The following is a 17,702-nucleotide window of genomic DNA, read 5'->3' as shown; positions in this document are numbered from 1 at the left end:
ATCTGCGATGACAGCGCTGTTTGCTATATATTTGCAATAGGGGTCTTTCCTTTCTATCTGGGCAGCGACTTTCTGCGCACAGTCCACTGCGAATTCTCCGATTACCGATCCACGCTGAATGAGGCCCATATTGCGGTACGCGGTTTTCTGTGCAATAACTGGAACGATTTTAAGCCAAACCCAAAAATGAGATCTGTTATAATTATAGCGCTATATACTTAGCATCAGGCTCAATGCGGGATTGAAACGCAGCACAGCGGGGTCCATGTACTAAGCCTTGGAGACCGATAAAATGGACGGGGATAAAGTACCAGCCAATCAGCTCCTGTAATTTTTTAAAACACAGCCTGTAACATGGGAGTTAGAGCATCAGCCACCCAGCTTCTATCTGCAAGGCTTAGTACATAGGGCTTATTCAGGCCTGACCCAATGTGCAAAAGCGCAGAGGAATGCGAGGAGTAAACCACCACAGAGACACAGGACCAGATGTATCAAACTTCAAGAAGTGATACAATGGAGAGTGATAAACTACCAGACCCTTACTGTCATTTTGCAAACAGTGTAATGTGGCAATTAGGAGCAGATTGGCTGGTTATTACTCTCCATTTTATCACTTTTTGAAGCTTGATACATCCGGCCCAATAAAAGAGAAAACTCCCCTTGCAAAATTGCAAATGGATCGGTATCCATTCGCAATTCCTAAACAATCCAACAGTTTTTGCCGTCTATGGAATTGTGGAGTAGGTCTGACCCTCCCACTAATCTGCAACTGAGACAGGCTGGACGTGGTCAGCGGTGACATCACACAGACTCTCCTCAAACACCTGGGCGCGCCAGCGTTTTTTCAAACACGGCCAGAAACCGTCCCAAAACGCCGGCTTCCTGTCAGGCAAGCGCCGGCCGCTTTGTGATTACGATCCATATGTATTTCCAGCCGCTATTTCCCCTCGCGCATGTGCGATGCGTACAGTACGCATGTGCAGTCGTTCAATAATCGCTCAATTTGCCAACTCTAATTAGCGATCAGTTCTGAATCAGACCCCTCTCGCTTATTTGTTCAAAACATGTATTACAGCATCGATTTTAGAAATTAAAACTGAACTTTAATACTGTCTCGTCACGTAGTGATACACCGGAATTAATTAAAATAAATAGATGTCATTGCATTACATATCGGCATAATGTATAATACATCAGAGTGCAATTACAGCGGTACAACGTGTTATCACAGGAAATCCTGGCATAGAAGGCCTGTATAATTATATTATTCAACAAGAATAAAAGACGGCGCATGAGATATGAGCTGGTTTACCATTAAGCAGCAGCTATGGTATCGGGGTAGTCAATCTATATAAAGAATTCTGAGCAAAAACACACAAAATGAAGCAGCGCTGATACTACAATGATTAGTTGACAAAAACTGTAAAAATCAATAAATGTTTTACTAAATATAATACCAATAAAGTGTCACAAGTGTATAACAATATTAAAATACAATAGTATCTTGCAAATAAGGGTGATCATAATTCTTCTTTAGTCACCCTCGAGAGAGAGGACGCTTGGTTCCAGTATTGTCGATTTCCTTCACTCTACAGCGACATTTGGGAGAAACCCCCTAAACTCCAGAGGACCTCAGTATCAACTGTGAGGGTCAATTCCCACCATCCAATACAACCATCCCTCCAGCGGCAAGCAATTGGGATACCGTACAGATAGAGAGGAGTTTGGATGCTATATTTTGGGACCCATCGCCACCAACACAACAGTGGAGCATAAACAAACAGTCCGGTAATGTGCATTTACCTTATAAATCTGACTGCCCTATAACTGCCTGATCACCCAATCCTGTGAGCGAGGCCTATTTGATTTTATTTCCAAGATACTATTGTATTTAATATTGTTATACACTTAAATCACTTTATTGGTATTATATTTAGTAAAACATTTATTGATTTTACCCTGTTTTTTTTCAATTAATCATTGTAGTCTCATTCATACACATAATTATATACATATAAAACGACAAAGTAGAAAACAGCTGCATAAGCATAATAACTTCTTCAGTAGATAATCTTCGATTTAAGGGGCTCCAGCCTCCCATGAAAACAGTGTTGGCAACTGGTATGAATCAGTGTCGACAGCCTATCTAGGTCAACACTAAATGGTTGACACTGACAATATGTCGACAGATGTTAAAAAGGTTATCATGGAATAGGTTGACACATTAAAAAGTTAGACATGATTTTTTCCACATTTTATCGGTATCAAGATCGACACCTAAGAACGTGAATCCACAATCAGTGTACCGAATCTCTCGCCGCGCTTCAGGCCAGGACACTATCGTTCCCACTCGGAGTGTGGATGGTAAACTACGAAAAAGTCCACAATATTTTTTTTTTAAATTGTGAAAAACGCAGACCTATCCACATGTCAACCTTTTGCTTGTGTCAACCTTTTGATGTCAACATAGACATTGTTGACCTGATCGTGTTGGCAACAGACCCAGCTGCATATGTCATCCAGCGATTGGGATGTAGACCTTTGGGGGAGGATGTATAGAGTTCTGAAAAGGTAAACCAGAGATTTGAGCCTCGTTCCTCTCCCCTTCGAGACGGCCGCAGTCGCTTCTGATGCAGAGGCCACAGGAGAAAACAGACCAACATCCAATCAGTCACGGTTAAAGTCTAGTCTTCGTTGGCTGTTGTCTTTTTTGGCGCTTGAGGGTCTCCTTTTGTTCGCTGAGCTTTGCTGGTCTGCCTAAGGATCAGAAGAATCAGGTTATTTATAATGCGGAAACAAGGTCACATAGCGGGAGCCCTACCAGATACGCACAGTAATCCCCTTATAGTGGGGACTGATTCGGAAGCCGCTGAAAACTGATTTACTTTTATATTGAAATGCGCATGTACAGAAACATGTTCAGGGCATTCTATATAAGAGCAGAGTTAGAATTGCAGGCTTTATATGTCTAAAATAGGTATGCTTGGATTCCTTAAAGAAAACACCCCTATCCTACATACCTAAAACTACCTAACTACACCCTTCCACCTCCCTCTCCCCCCTACCCGCAAATTACTAATGACCTTAATGCTGCTTTCCCACTGCAGACCAGTTTAAAGTACTGGTAATCTTAAAATGGTATTTAAAACGGTATTTAGCATTCCCACTGCAGCAGATTACCGTTTTAAATACCATTTAAGTACCATTCCCATTGCAGTGAACCGTGTAAAATGTAGAGTGCCTACCCCCCCCCCAGTGTAAAGAGTGCCTAATCCCTCCCCCCCCACCCCAAGTGTAAAGAGTGCCTAACCCCCCGTACCTGCCCTGTGCCCTCACCTCTTCTCCCCTTGTACTTACCTGCACGGGGATGCAGGTTCCAGGCAGTCCCAGTGCCTGATGAGAACTAGTAGTTCTCACTTTGCGCATATGTAATGAATGCACATGCATACTAATAAGCCGCTCATTACATATGCGCATATGTAATGAGCGGCTCTTTTACACATGCACAAAGTGAGAACTACAAGGTCTCACCAGGCACTGGGACTGCCTGGAGGCTAAATAACGTTTAAGAGGCATTCCCACTGCCTCTTAAACGTTATTTAGCCGTGTAGGACTCTGCTTTAAAAACGGGTTGAAATACCATTTAGCTTTAAACGGTATTTCAACTCTGGCACTTTCCCACTGCAGCCTTAAAACGGTAAATTGCACTGAAAATCGGCAATATACCGTTTTTTAGCTGCAGTGGGAAAGGGGCATAATATGGGTGAACCCCAGTTCTCCCACGTCAACAATATAGAAAACCTTCCGGCTAGATCATTAATTATCATGTATGAAGGATTATACATAAAGGATAACAGGGCACGTGGCGGAGAGGGCCGGAAACCTAACATCCCTTAGCTAACTTAACCCTATGCTCGCACGGTGGCCACCTATATAGAGAATGGTACTTGGTATAATCAGAAAATATATTGTACATCACACAAGGGGAATAAAAGAAAAAACAGGGTATATAAAGTGCAGTGCAATTGAGAAACACAAAATAGGGTACAGTATGTGAGGCATCCCAAAACTACATTCTAATTTGGATCACTAGTCCGGCCAGGTCTTAAGCTCCTGGAAGAGCAGAAGTGAACAAGTAGTCACAGCCCAGTTCACTTGGAGATAACCAGGAGAACGTACAGGATGTATGATCATATAATCCCATGGGTGGGCCACAGCGACATTGAGGCATTCATGTATGAAAAAATAAGGATCGGTAGATTTGGACAACATTACTGAGAAGTAAATATCCAGGGTGGGAGCAATCAAAGGAGCTTCATGTACAGGTATAGCCGCTGGAAGCCCGTGTAGGCTGGAAGCGGATAATGGCGGCAGTCAGAGAAACACCTTACAGGCCAAGATGGCCACGGACTCTCCCGTGCCCCAGCGACATGCGGCTGACTCTGGGTGTCAGGGTGCGGTGGGTTTTGCACTGAGCGGCATATCCCGCCTCACATGGAGGCTGAATCCCCCACCTCCACTGGCAGCCCAGTACAGGTGAGCGGTCACAGGATAGCTGTAGCGGCGAGCAGAGGGAGAGAACGTCTACTCCCACGTCTGCCAAACCCAAGGTCCGGGGGGTATTTAAGTGACACGTGGGGAAGTAAAAATGATAAATTATTGTTGGGACCCAGAAACATTCAGGGTACTTGTGTATTATCACAGCGCCCCCAATTTCCATCGCAGGTCATTGTACAACCAAAAATTCGCATTGCATGCGATGCGACCGATTTTAAGTCGTACATGCACCCAGATGCCCAATTCCTATGTTAAATGCCCCCCTGACCCGATTTTAGATTGTACACCCACCCTGATGGGTAATGACTATGTTAAATGCCCCCCCCCCCCTTGTTAACGCCACAACACTATCAACGCCAACCCGAAGCATGGCGAGCGAGGGGCGGCGGTACGCATCCTACGACCTTTTCATACCCTCACTATCCACGTCGGCGTGGAGTTGATTTTATATAGTGTGGCGAGCGCAGCGAGCACCGCAAGGGGACGCGTAATACTTGTGAAGCTATGTGCGTCCCCTCGCGGGGCTCGCCACACTATATAAAATCAACTCCACGCCGACTTGGATAGTGGGGGTATGAAAAGGTTGGAGGACGCGTACTGCTGCGCTCGCCACGCTTCGGGTTGGCGTTGATAGTGGGGTGGCGTTAACAATTTAACATACTCATTACCCATCAGGGTGGGGATACAATTACATATCGGGTCTGGGTGGGCATTTAACATTGAAATCGCGTTGCATGCCATTATAATGGCATGCGATGCGATAATGATATTTATGTCTTACCTGTTAAATATCTTTCTTCGAGGACGTCAGGGGCCACAGGGATAACATTGGGTCTAGGAGTGACGTCACGACCAATCCAGCACCAGAAAGGTTAAACTTCTGGGCTGCTCAGAGACAGCCCCTGGGCTCTCACCTCCTATACCCCGCCTCCCAGGCTAGTCAGTTTTTTTCCCAAGCCAGGCAGGAGACAAGATAGAAGGAAGAGAAACCCATACAGAAACACATTCAACAAATATATGTGTGTGTGGTTGCTCAATAGAGAAACCATAACTTGTAACAAGTATAAACACCCTCAACAGAGGAAATTTTAACTAAGTTGACTCAACGGAGTAACTCTTAATGTTAATATCATGAAGTAGGCGCGCCAGGGAGGGATCCCTGTGGCCCCTGATGTCCTCGAAGAAAGATATTTAACAGGTAAGACATAAATACCATTTTCTTCTGCGGTAGACGTCAGGGGACCCAGGGATAATATTAGGATGTCCTAAAGCAGCCACCTATGGGTGGGGGCGCGCCTGGGCCGCAGCCAATACACTCCGGCCAAATGCCGAGTCTTGTGAGGTAAACGTATCAAACGCATAGAAGCGTAAGAAAGTATGAGGGGTCGACCAAGTCGCCGCCTTGCAAAGTTGCTCTGCTGTCGCACCACCCCTAACAGCCCAAGACGCACCCACAGATCTCGTGGAATGAGCCCGGACCCCCGTCGGAACCGGAAGGGCGGCACCCAAATAAGCTTGTTTGATGACAGACCTTAGCCACCGGGCAATGGTCTGCTTCGTAGCAGGCCAACCTCTTTTCTGAAATCCATAGAGGACAAAGAGAGAGTTAGATTTCCTAAGTACTTTAGTACGGCGCACATAGATACGTAACGCCCGCACTACATCTAGGAATCACTGTTCAGGAGAAGCCTCCGGCCCCCGAAAGGCTGGGACTACTATCTCCTGATTAACGTGAAATTTGGACACCACCTTGGGAAGGTGTGAAGGGACTGTTCGAAGGACCGCCCTGTCAGGGTGGAAAACCAGGAGGAGACTGACAGGACAGAGCCGATAAATCTGAAACCCTCCTGGCCGAAGCAATGGCCAGCAGAAAAACAGTTTTCCATGTAAGCCAAGATAGATCCACTGATCGCAATAGTTCAAAAGGGGGACCCTGTAGAGCCTTAAGAAGCACAGAAAGATCCCATGGAGCAACCGGTGGGAAAAATGGAGGTTGGATTCGCAAAACCCCCTGCAAGAAAGTGCGGACGTCCTGCAACAACGCCAGCCTCCTTCGAAATAGAATACACAAGGCCGACACCTGTACCTTTAGTGAGGACAGTCGAAGGCCGGCCTCTAAACCCTTTTGCAGAAAGGACAGAATTCGAGACAACCGATAGGTTTTTGGATTAAACTGGCGTGAGCTACACCAGGAAAAGTAAGCTCGCCAGATGCGAAGATAAGCACCGGCCGAAGAAGGCCTACGAGCTCTGAGCATAGTCGAAATCACCCGTGAATTAAAGCCTTTAGCTTTTAACAAGGCGGTCTCAACAGCCACTCCGTTAAAGACAACCGCTGCAGATCGGGATGGAGGCACGGCCCTTGCGAGAGCAGATCCGGCCACAGAGGTAGCCGGATTGGAGGGGCCACTGACAGGGCCTGCAGATCTGAGAACCATATCCTCCGAGGCCAATGAGGGGCCACCAAGATCATCGTGCCCCCTTCTGCCTTCAATTTGCGAAGAACTCGGAGAAGGAGCGAAAATGGGGGAAAGGCATACATGAGAGTGAATGGCCACTGGGCTGACAGAGCGTCTACCATGCAAGCGTTCAGATCTTGAGACCTGGAACCGTACAGGGTGACCTGGTGATTGTGGCGTGATGCCATCAGATCCACCTCCGGTCTGCCCCACCGGTCTACCAACATCTGAAACGCTTTCGGATGGAGGGTCCATTCGCCGGCATCCAGAGTCTGCTGACTCAAGAAGTCCGCCTCCCAATTGAGGAGTCCCGGGATGAAGATTGCCGATAATGCCGGGATCTTGTTCTCCGCCCACTGGAAGATACAAGAGGCCTCCGCCATAGCTGCTCGACTCCGAGTGCCACCCTGGTTGATATAAGCCACCGTCGTCGCATTGTCTTACTGTACCTGCACCGGGTGACCTTGAAGCCAAGGCTCTGCCTGGCGGAGAGCCAGTAAGACAGCCCTCAGTTCGAGAGTGTTGATGGATAGCAAGGATTCCTGTGGAGTCCAAAGCCCCTGAAAGGATTTCTGACATGTGACTGCTCCCCAACCACGAAGACTGGCATCCGTGGTGAGGAGAGTCCACTTTTGAATCCAAAAAGGCCTCCCTTCCATGAGGTTCTGATCTAGAAGCCACCATGATAGGGAACTCCGGGCTGCCGGTGATAAGACAATCAGGTGTGACCGTATGTTGGAGTATGACCCCGACCATTTCCTTAGAATTTCCTGTTGTAATGGGCGAGAGTGGAACTGTGCGTACTCTGCCATGTCGAAGGTCGAGACCATGGAGCCCAGCACCCTCATGCAGGCATGGATTGAGACACACCTGAGCGAGAGAAGATGTTGAACCCGGGACTGTAGGGCCTTACGGCGGATCTCCGGCAAGTAAATCCGCTGATTTACTGTGTCCAACGGGGCCCCTAGGTGAATCATGGATTGAGTAGGGACTATGGATGACTTTGGCCAATTGATTATCCAGCCGTGGCGTTCCAGGACCGCCACGACTTTGGTCAAGTATGCCTGGAGAACCTGAGGCGACTGAGCCAGGATCAACAGATCGTCCAGGTATGGGAGAATCCGAACACCCTGGTGGCGAAGAGCACTGCACATCACTGCCATGACCTTCGTAAACACCCGGGGAGCTGTAGCCAGGCCGAAAGGTAGTGCCTGAAATTGAAAATGACAGCGCAAACCTGAGGAACCGCCAGTGTTCTTGTTTGATGGGTACATGCAGATACGCATCTTGTATGTCGAGAGATGCCATGTAGTCCCCTGGTTGCAACGCCAGCACAATGGACCGCAAGGTCTCCATCTTGAACTTCGGGACCCGGAGGAATTTGTTTAGTCTCTTTAGATTTAAAATGGGACGGAAGGTCCCATTGGGCTTCCGCACCAAGAAAAGACTGGCGTAGAAACCTGTGCCTTGTTGCGACACTGGAACGTGGGCAATGACACCTGCTGACAGTAGTTTTTGTATGGCCTGTTCCAGGGCTACGCGCTTTTCCAAGTCTTTGGGAGAACTTGTTGAAAAGAACGAGCTTGGTGGTCGACGGCGAAAGGTTATAGAATAGCCTTTGGAGACTACGTCTCGAACCCAAGCATCTGTCGTGGACTTCAGCCACATGTCCGAAAACTGAAGCAGGCGACCCCCCGCCCTGGGATCCCCCAGGTGGAGCGCCGGCCCATCATGCCAAGGGCTTAACCTCGGGTTTATGTTCAGCACGTCTAGTGGGCCAGGGACGTTTTCCCCTTGCCCTAGAGGGCTTTGCGGGTTGGGCCTGAGTCTTTGTGAACGACTGTCCCCTACCCCTGAAACGAAAGGACTGGAACGCCGGTCAAGGACGTGGAGCAGGAGTGGATGGCAGGAAAGCCGCCTTTGAGGCAGCCACCGTGGCCACGATTGTGTCCAGCTCTGATCCAAACAATAGAGAACCCGCAAAGGGTAATGCCTCTAGAGTTTGTTTGGACTCAGTATCCGCTTTCCAAGAGCGAAGCCACAGAGATCGTCGTGCCGCCACTGCCGAGGCAGATGCTCTTGAAGTAAGAGTGGCTGCATCTAATGCAGCCTCTCCCAAGTATAGTGCAGCCTGATGCATGATGTCAAGAATAGGAAACATGTCATCTACACTATCTCCCTCAGTAATAATATTAGTGAGGAGAGAAATCCATTTTACCATGGCCTTCGCCACCCAGGCAGATGCCAGGGTAGAAAGAAGGTTGTGCCAGCACTGGCTGTTTTAAGATAAATACACTGCACGGTTCTCAAAAAATTATAACAATTTATTAATATCAACAATAAAACAATATTAAAATAGTGAATCACTCTAGTAACATATGATGAGGTAATTGGAGCTAGCTATCACGGGGATAATCAGGTTTGTTTAGCTGTTCAGCTTAGGGTGAGTTCGATTTATGAAACAAGATAGTTTAGGCTGTATATTACCATCCCATTTGGCCCGATTGATTGGCCCGGTGCTGTGACACGATGTCCTGTGGTTGTCCTAGATTTTCAAGGACTCAGGGGTTCCCAATGGTATCCTCTTGTGTACGTCTGGAACAATTAGGGATCATGCAGTTATCCCACAGATAATTTGTAGTCCAGGAAAAGCGAGGGTCCTTTGTGTCAGGCCCCGGGGAAGTGTCCGGTCAGCAGAAAGGTCTGCTGTGGCCTTTCACTCCCCGGGCGCCTGTCATCCTGCCCCGATGTCAGACTCACCGGCGCTGCTGCTGCAGGAGCCGGCGACGTCGGGACGCACTCCGGCGGCGAAGGGGTGCCGCCGTCGCTCCAAGGCAGCATCACGCCCGGTTGCCTAGCAACCGAGGACGCTGTGCTCGCTCCCCGACGGAAGTGCTGGGGTTGCCCAGCAGCAGGAGACGCCGGGGAGAAGCATTGTGCGTCTCCTGCTTCTCGCAGCGGCGGGCGGCGCTGTCACGCTGTCCCAGCTGCTGTTATCAGCAGCAGCATGCTGATTGGTCCAGGCTCCTTTTTAAGGGAGCTGGGCCAGTCCATTATCGCCGGTTATAGCTTTTGCTACAGGCTGGTCACCGGTTCCGTGCCTTATTCTGTTTGGCCCGCTGCCAGTGCTTTCCTTTGTTCTGCTGCTGGTTCCAGGACATTCCCATCTGCTCCCTTGTAAGTGCCCCTGTTGGGGTCTTTATTTTGTATCGTTATTTGCCGCCCAGTTGGGCCTTTTTCCCTTGGTTCTTTATCTGCTTATTACCTTGCCCATCTTTTCATTGTATGCTGGATTTGTGCGACGGAGTCGCGATTGTTGGCGACTAGGTCGCTGGCGCTTACTGGCGTTAGGCAGGCTTGGCTAGTTGCCATTTATTGTTTTTCTTTAGTTAGGACGTTAGCTAGTTTTCACCTCTTGACTGTACCTTGGGGGGGTCCCGACTCTTTGTCCCACATAACACCTGGCTGTACCGGAGTCTGAGCGGGCCTAACCAGCTCACCCAAACGTTGCGGCTACAGGCGAAGCCTAGTTCACCGCAAGAGTCGGTTACCCAACCCAGGGGGTCAATAGAGAGAGTGTAGGACCGCCGTGGCTGTCCTAAACAGCAGTCACGGCTGCGGGTTAACACCCAAAACCTAACATTTTGTGGGATACGGACAGGTCACTTGGCAGAAAGGTGGGTGGTGGATGAACAGCAGTATTCACAGGTGCTCAACGCGTTTCCCCGGTATCACCGGCTTCATCAGGAGCAAGTATGTTTGTGTTGGATTCAGGGCATGATTTTATACCTGTTTGCTAATCATCTAGGTCAGTGATTTTCAACCTTTTTACCTTGCGGCACACTAAATAAGATTTTAAAATTGCCAAGGCACACCATGAGATACCCAGAGGGGAAAACACATTGGCCCCCACAGGAAAAACACCAAACCTATTGGCCCCCATATAAAAAACAATCACACTGATCCCCACAGGTAACAAAAATAAAATACATTGGCCCTTTACATGAAAAGAGGTGACCAGTAAATAACAGTTGAACTGGTGGTGGCTGTAAACTGGTTTGGGCATCTCTAGATCTGGGGGCACAATTGAGAACAGCTCAAGGCACACTAGTGTGCCACGGCACAGTGGTTGAAAAACACTGATCTAGGTGATTCACCTGTGCATTCAATTAGAAGCTAAAAACATTTCTAATAAGAGAACCGTGTATTTTTATAATACATAAAATATTCCCATTTATATAGGAGGCAGTCATATGATTTTAAGTATGTTTTATAAAACACAGAATTGCTTTTTTAATAAAAACAAAAATATATGGGAGGTTCGTTTGTTAGGGTCACGTGACCCGGAAGGGATTAACTGTATCACAATGAAAAGAAGAGATATATATTTGACACACAAGAGAGATTCCCCCAGCTGTGCCACACAGGTGCCCGGTGCGTCCCGCCGCCATGAGCCGATTGCCGGTATCGGCACCACCGGCGGCGATCCACACACGGGGTTCCGGGCACAACAAATGCGTTGCCGGGCAACAGACGCGGTCACGTGGGATCACGTGACTTGCGCCGTGCCCGGCAGCTGGATGGATGTTCCTAGCCGCGTCTGTCCGTCGGGGAGGACGTAGCGTCACTACATCACATGACATGTGATGTTCCCCGGCAGGGAGGCGGGGTCGGGCCGTACATCGCGTTGTCATAGCAACACCCAAGAGTCAGGTCTCTAAAGACCTGAACCGGAGCCCAAATGTATGAAAATTCGATGTTGTATCAATAACAATTCTTCGAATAAGATATATAAACATAACATGTCGGTATGATAGAGAATAGTACATATAACCTTTTAACATAATAGCAATTTAAGCGAATCAGACAAATAGCAGGTTATATAACAGACAGAATTCATTATTCAGTATAGACATAGAGAATTCTTTTGTTTGTAGATAACACAATAGTATACAAAGTAGTAATAATTGTATGTTATCCAATTGGATGAAAAAATAAAAAATAAATAAAAACCAATAAAAACCAATGGAGGATATGAAAATATGTAAGGATAATGATGATATTGGTAATAATATTAATGGGGGAAAAAAAAGAGAAGAATCGGATAGGTGCCTCAGTAGTAAATTATCAAAGGACAGTATTTAATTCAATTGTCTCATTCAATCCATCTGGATGTAATGAATTGAATTTTAGTGTCCAAAAAATCTCCCTTTTACACAGTAAATTAAATCTATCGCCACCTCTTGGGGTGTGTGCAATATGTTCCAAACCTGTGATGGATAAACAGGCTGGATTAGCATTATGATCCTATAGTGTCTGGATACACTATGTTGTGCGAAACCTTTCAGAATATTGCGTCTGTGTTCCATGAATCTTGTGCGTAAACACCTTGTGGTTCTCCCAATGTAGGGAAGATTGCATCCGCATCTTAAGAGATAGATTATATATGTGGAGTCACAGTTAATAAAGGATCTAGGCACATGGGGAAGATGTTCAAAGGGAATTATTATGATATTAGGTTTTTGAATATGTTTGCACATAGTACATTTATTTTTTCCACATTTAAAGAAACCCTTTGGTTTTTCCGGGAGCCATGTTAGATGGTCACTAGTCTTTTTTGGGGCTCCTGAGATAGGATCTTTTCGTAAATGGCTAGGTGCTAAGATGGTTTTTAGAGTCCTGTTCTTTTTATATATAATTTTGGGTTTCTGTGGGATAATTTTTGTTAGAATTTTGCCTTGATGTAGCACTCTATAGTTTCTCATTATTATATTTTTAATATCTCTTGCACAGTTGTTAAATTTGCTAATGAAAGCTAAATCCTTCGCTGCCTCCAAAGGGGATTTGTTATCTTTTTGTTTAATGAATTTTTGGGTATTATTTGGTTTAAGTAAGTCTTCTCTATCTAGTAGGAGTGTTTTTTGTAGTGCTTCCTCCAATAGGGAATCTGGATATTCTCTTTCACGAAAGGATTCCGACAGAGTATTTGCTTGTTTCAAAAATTGTTCTGTTTCGGTACAGTTGCGCCGAAGGCGCATAAATTGGCCCTTTGGAATACTGGTTTTCCATGGCATGTAATGTGCACTCTTAAAATGAACGTAAGAGTTGGTATTCACAGGTTTGACATAATTTGATGATATAATTTTGTTGTTTTTGATCTCGAGAGTCACGTCCAAGAAATTAACAAATGACTCACTAAAAGTGTGCGTGAAGGTCAAATTATACATGTTTTGGTTGAGAGAATGAACAAAATCAGTGGCAGAAGTGGAGTCCCCATCCCAAATTATAATAAGGTCGTCAATATAACGGTTATAGTAGACCAGACTCCGCACCCAGTCGCTCCCCCACACATGGGTCTCCTCCACCTCCCCCATGTATAGGTTTGCATAGCTGGGCGCGAATCTGGTCCCCATGGCCGTCCCCATCACCTGTAGAAAGTACTCACCATGAAATGTGAAATAGTTGTGTGAAAGTATTTCTATTAATAATGAAGTCCCTATGTTCCGACTCCAGATCAACATCCATTTCCAATCTTCTCTGTATCACCTCACATCCCAATCTATGTGGGATGTGGGTGTACAGAGCACTGACATCCAGTGTTAAAAAGGCATAGCTGTCTTTCCATTTGATGTTTTGAATTTTAGTTAATAGATCTCGGGTATCCTTGATGAATGACCTAAGAGTCGGAACATAGGGTTGTAGGAAAAAATCAACATAATGTGAAAGGTTAGCTGTGATTGAACTGATACCAGAGACTATAGGGCGCCCAGGGGGTGAAATAAGGGATTTGTGAATTTTGGGTAAAAAATAAAAAGTGGGTGTGATAGGATGTGTGGGTAGGAGAAATTTGTATTCTTCCTTGGACGTGACTCCCGATACAACTGCTTTGTCTAACAGTATTTTCAGTTCACTCAAAAAGACATCTGTCGGATCTTTTGTCAAAAGAGAATAAAATTTGGTATAGTATAGCTGTCTATAGGACTCTTCAAGATAATATTGTCTATTCATAACAACAACCCCCCCCCCCCCCCCCCCCTTATCTGCTTCTTTTATAATTATTTGTTTATCCTATTTTTTTCTTTTTGGTTTAGATTGGAAGTTTTAAATGGTTTAGTATTTTCTTTAAGGCAAAGTTCTTTGAAGTCTTCGAGGGTTATCTTATAAAAGGATTCTATGCTAGAGCTTTTGGCACTGATAGGAAAGAATTCCGATTTGTTATGGAATTTGGTCGTATTTGATTTCTGAAAATTGTAAATTTGTATTACGGTGGGTTCTGTGTGATTTTGTTCCCATAATTCCTCCAATTGTATTAGGGGTATTACATCTGTCTGGTCTAGGATAATTGGAATTGAGTCATCTTTTTTTAGGATTAACTCCTTCTGTGCAAAATAGCGTTTTCTGCATAGAGTACGTATGAATCTATTTAACTCCACAAAAAGATCGAAAATATTTGGAGGACTAGTGGGACTGAATTTTAGTCCTTTTTGCAGAACTGATAGATGGCTCTCATCCAAAACCCTGTCAGACAGGTTAAACACACATTGTATTTTGGGAGATTTTAGACTGTTTTAGATTTCGTTTTGGAGGCGTTTGCCTCCTCTATTTCCTCTACACTGTCGTCTCTTTGTCTTTTTGGGGAGTCTCTGATGTAATGTGGGTGATTTAGATCCCATCTGGATGTTTTTGGACGGGCTCCCAAAATAGACGAATGAGACTCCTGGTGTTTTCTTTGTTCTTGGATAGGTTCCATTTGGGGTTTCTTCACATAATTTTTTGAGGGACCCTCAGTTAAACGGGAATCTTTGTTCGTGTATCTATTGTGAGATCTATATCTATTTTGTGGAGAATCATAATTTTTTATTATTTAGTGGTCCACTGTGGCCATTATGATATGGGACATAGTTCCTTTCTCTATCAGCTGATTCTGTTCGATTTCTGGGTTCTGTCTGTCTCCTAAAAGATCTTACTTTGTCATTCTGGTAATACCAGAGGTCTCGTTTGAACTTTTTTTGTTTAGTTAAGACTAGGTCTTTTTCAAATTTCAATAGCCTGTCATTTATCTGTTTGTCTTTTTCAATAAACTACTCATCTGTTTTAAATCTATCCAGAGATTTTTTCATCTCCTCTATTTCTTTCTCTATAGAACTGACCCTATTCATTCTATACTTGACTAGTAATTTCATTAGGGAAAGGGAGCATGAGTCCAGAAGCTGATCCCATTCCAATTGGAACTCTGGGTCATTTTGGAAAATAGAATTCTTAAAATTTCTTAGGCCCCTTGGGATCATTTTTTTCCCAAGGTAATGCTCTAAGTTTGTAGCATCTAACCAGTTTCTGCCAGGGTAGGCCGTGCAACCGCCCCAGTTGTTGTAAAAATTAGCTTAAGAAAGTTCTCCAACTTTCTGTCAGCGGCATCTTTAAGAGAGGCGGTTGGAATGGCTAAAGTATTGGAACGCACAATCTTAGCGATATGTGCATCCACTTTGGGAAGAGTCTCCCAGCGAACTCTATCCTCTGGAGGGAGCGGGTACAGGGAATTAAACCGCTTAGGGAGCGGAAACTTCCTATTTGGTAACACCCAGGCCTCCCCAAGGACATCCTCTAGCTCAGAAGAGTTAGGGAACACTGCCCGCGTCTGCTTGTGACGTTTAAAAGATGGGCCCACAGACTGTACGGGTTCAGAGACCTCCTGTAAATTTAACACGTCTCTAACCGCAATTACCAGGGCCCCTACATCGACTTTTGCTGTTATGTCACCTCTAGAGGTGTCATCAGCATCTGCGTCGACTGTGTCGTCAACCAGCTGATCCTCCTCCTCATCAGTATCATCTGCATCAATATCCTGATGGGTGAGGGTAGAAGGAATCTCCCCACCCCGGGGCTTACGGGTTTTACCCTTTAAAGAGGCACGGATGCCCTGAACTGAGTCTGCCAAAGCAGGGGGGGGGGGGCACACATGGCCGAGACACGGATGGTCCCGGCTGCAGAAGAGAGCTTGTCTATTAACTGCGACATGACCTGGGTAAGCTGGGCCCAAGCAGGTTCCCGCGAGGAAGCTGTCACAGGGAGCTGCGCATGCGTCTTTATACATTGTAAGCATAACCCCTCTACAAGCTGGGGTACACCCGCTCTGCAACGCGTGCAGGACACCAATATAGGGGCCCATGTGTCGTCACCGCTTTCCTCTGACATTGTACAAGAGGCAGCTGACTAACATTTAACACAATATACTTTCTGACAGGCAGTGATAGTGTTAAGACAATATGAGACACAGCACACAGACAGAGCATACAATGCAAAATTAAAACCTGGCACTGGGCTCCGCAAAGCACTAAGGCCGGCAGGAGCATAAATTACTGTAACCTGGTATCCTTGAAGGAGAGGTACAGGGGGGATTTGCCCAGATGCCCCGGCCGTGAAGAGATGGAACTCCAGACTGGCAGAGAGCGCTCTGTGTCCTTCCAACACGTGCAGCAGGCAGGCAGGAAGAGATCAGGGCTGGAAACCCTGTGGGTACATCCTAGCTCCTGTCTCCGGGGGAGGGGCTGTGTGAGGAGATGCTCCCTCCCCCTACTAGCAAATGGCCACCGGGATTATATGACTCATGTGGCGCCGGTAAAATGGCGGGGATCCGGCGCTTGCCGGGCGGCCCCGCGTACTGACGCCACTGCCCACACTCAAAGTCTCCCTGGTGGTCCAGCGGGACAGAGTGCTCGACACTACAAGAGGCGGCGGTTCTGCCGCTTGCTAGTGCAGCCCGGCGATCCCCCTCGCCGACCTGCTCAGCCGCCATTAGACATGCGCGCGCTCCCAGCGGGGAGCGCGTTAGCTGTAAGCGGTGCTTACCGCTGTCGTCCCGGTCCCCGTCGCAGCTGTGCTCTCCAGTGCTTCAGAGCCAGCCGAACACCCCCGCTGTGGGAGCCACGTGGGTGGTATTTGGCTGCCGGGTCCCGGGTGATTGAGCGCAGTGCAGGGGTCTAAAAGACCCCCGGCGCTGCTGCTCTGTCACTGACTCCGGTCAGTGTAAAAATAAGAATAATAAAAAAAAGTAAAAGTTTTATGCTGCTATTATAGCAGCACCTTTCTAATGCGTGTTGGCTCCTGCCAGCATGATAAAAACTGACTAGCCTGGGAGGTGGGGTATAGGAGGTGAGAGCCCAGGGGCTGTCTCTGAGCAGCCAGAAGTTTAACCTTTCTGGTGCTGGATTGGTCGTGACATCAGTCCTAGACCCAATGTTATCCCTGTGGCCCCTGACATCTACCGCAGAAGAAATTAAAATTGTATACTCTGCCCGGGAAAAGCCTCAAATCGAGTCCATCGCATACCTTAATTAGTGGTATGCGATGCGATGGGCGCCGTGATAATAAACAAAGTACCACATTCAGATAGAAACTTTTTATTTTTTTTAAATGCTTAGTCCCGGAAACGCACATAATTACACTGGATACGATTGATATTTGATAATATTGATCTTTTGTGCTTCAAATACTTTAAAATACAAAAGACAAAACCACAATTTGCATGCCCCACCCCCTCCCGATGTGTGGCTGTTCCTCCCACCAAACCCATGATCCTGCAGTCAGTCAATCTGGCGCCACACAGCGGTTGGGAGTCGAGGAGCGCTTGTGTGAATCTGGGCCCTGAGCTGTATTCGCACGGCGGTGTATGTGCATTATATCGCGTACA

The 17,702-nt window shown here is 46.5% G+C and overlaps 1 protein-coding gene across 3 annotated transcripts in view; it reads right to left on the bottom strand.

Moving 5' to 3' along the window:
• Window positions 1–1,081: 1,081 nt before the first annotated feature.
• Window positions 1,082–17,702, bottom strand: part of LOC146059412 (uncharacterized) — a 53,639-nt gene continuing 37,018 nt past the window's right edge. For 2 of the 3 annotated variants that reach the window (XM_083171619.1, XM_083171616.1), the window contains one exon: window positions 1,082–2,757. In XM_083171619.1, coding sequence (XP_083027745.1) covers window positions 2,668–2,757 — 90 coding nt within the window. In that variant the 3' untranslated portion in view covers window positions 1,082–2,667. The remainder of the gene's footprint in view (window positions 2,758–17,702) is intronic. The other variant, XR_014470231.1, reaches the window with a different exon arrangement.

This window comes from Crinia signifera, chromosome 2 (assembly GCF_055691185.1).
Source record: "Crinia signifera chromosome 2, ASM5569118v1, whole genome shotgun sequence".
In the NCBI taxonomy this organism is placed as follows: Eukaryota; Metazoa; Chordata; class Amphibia; order Anura; family Myobatrachidae; genus Crinia; species Crinia signifera.
Note: the sequence above shows the minus strand (reverse complement) of the source record. Positions and strands in the feature narration are given on the sequence as shown.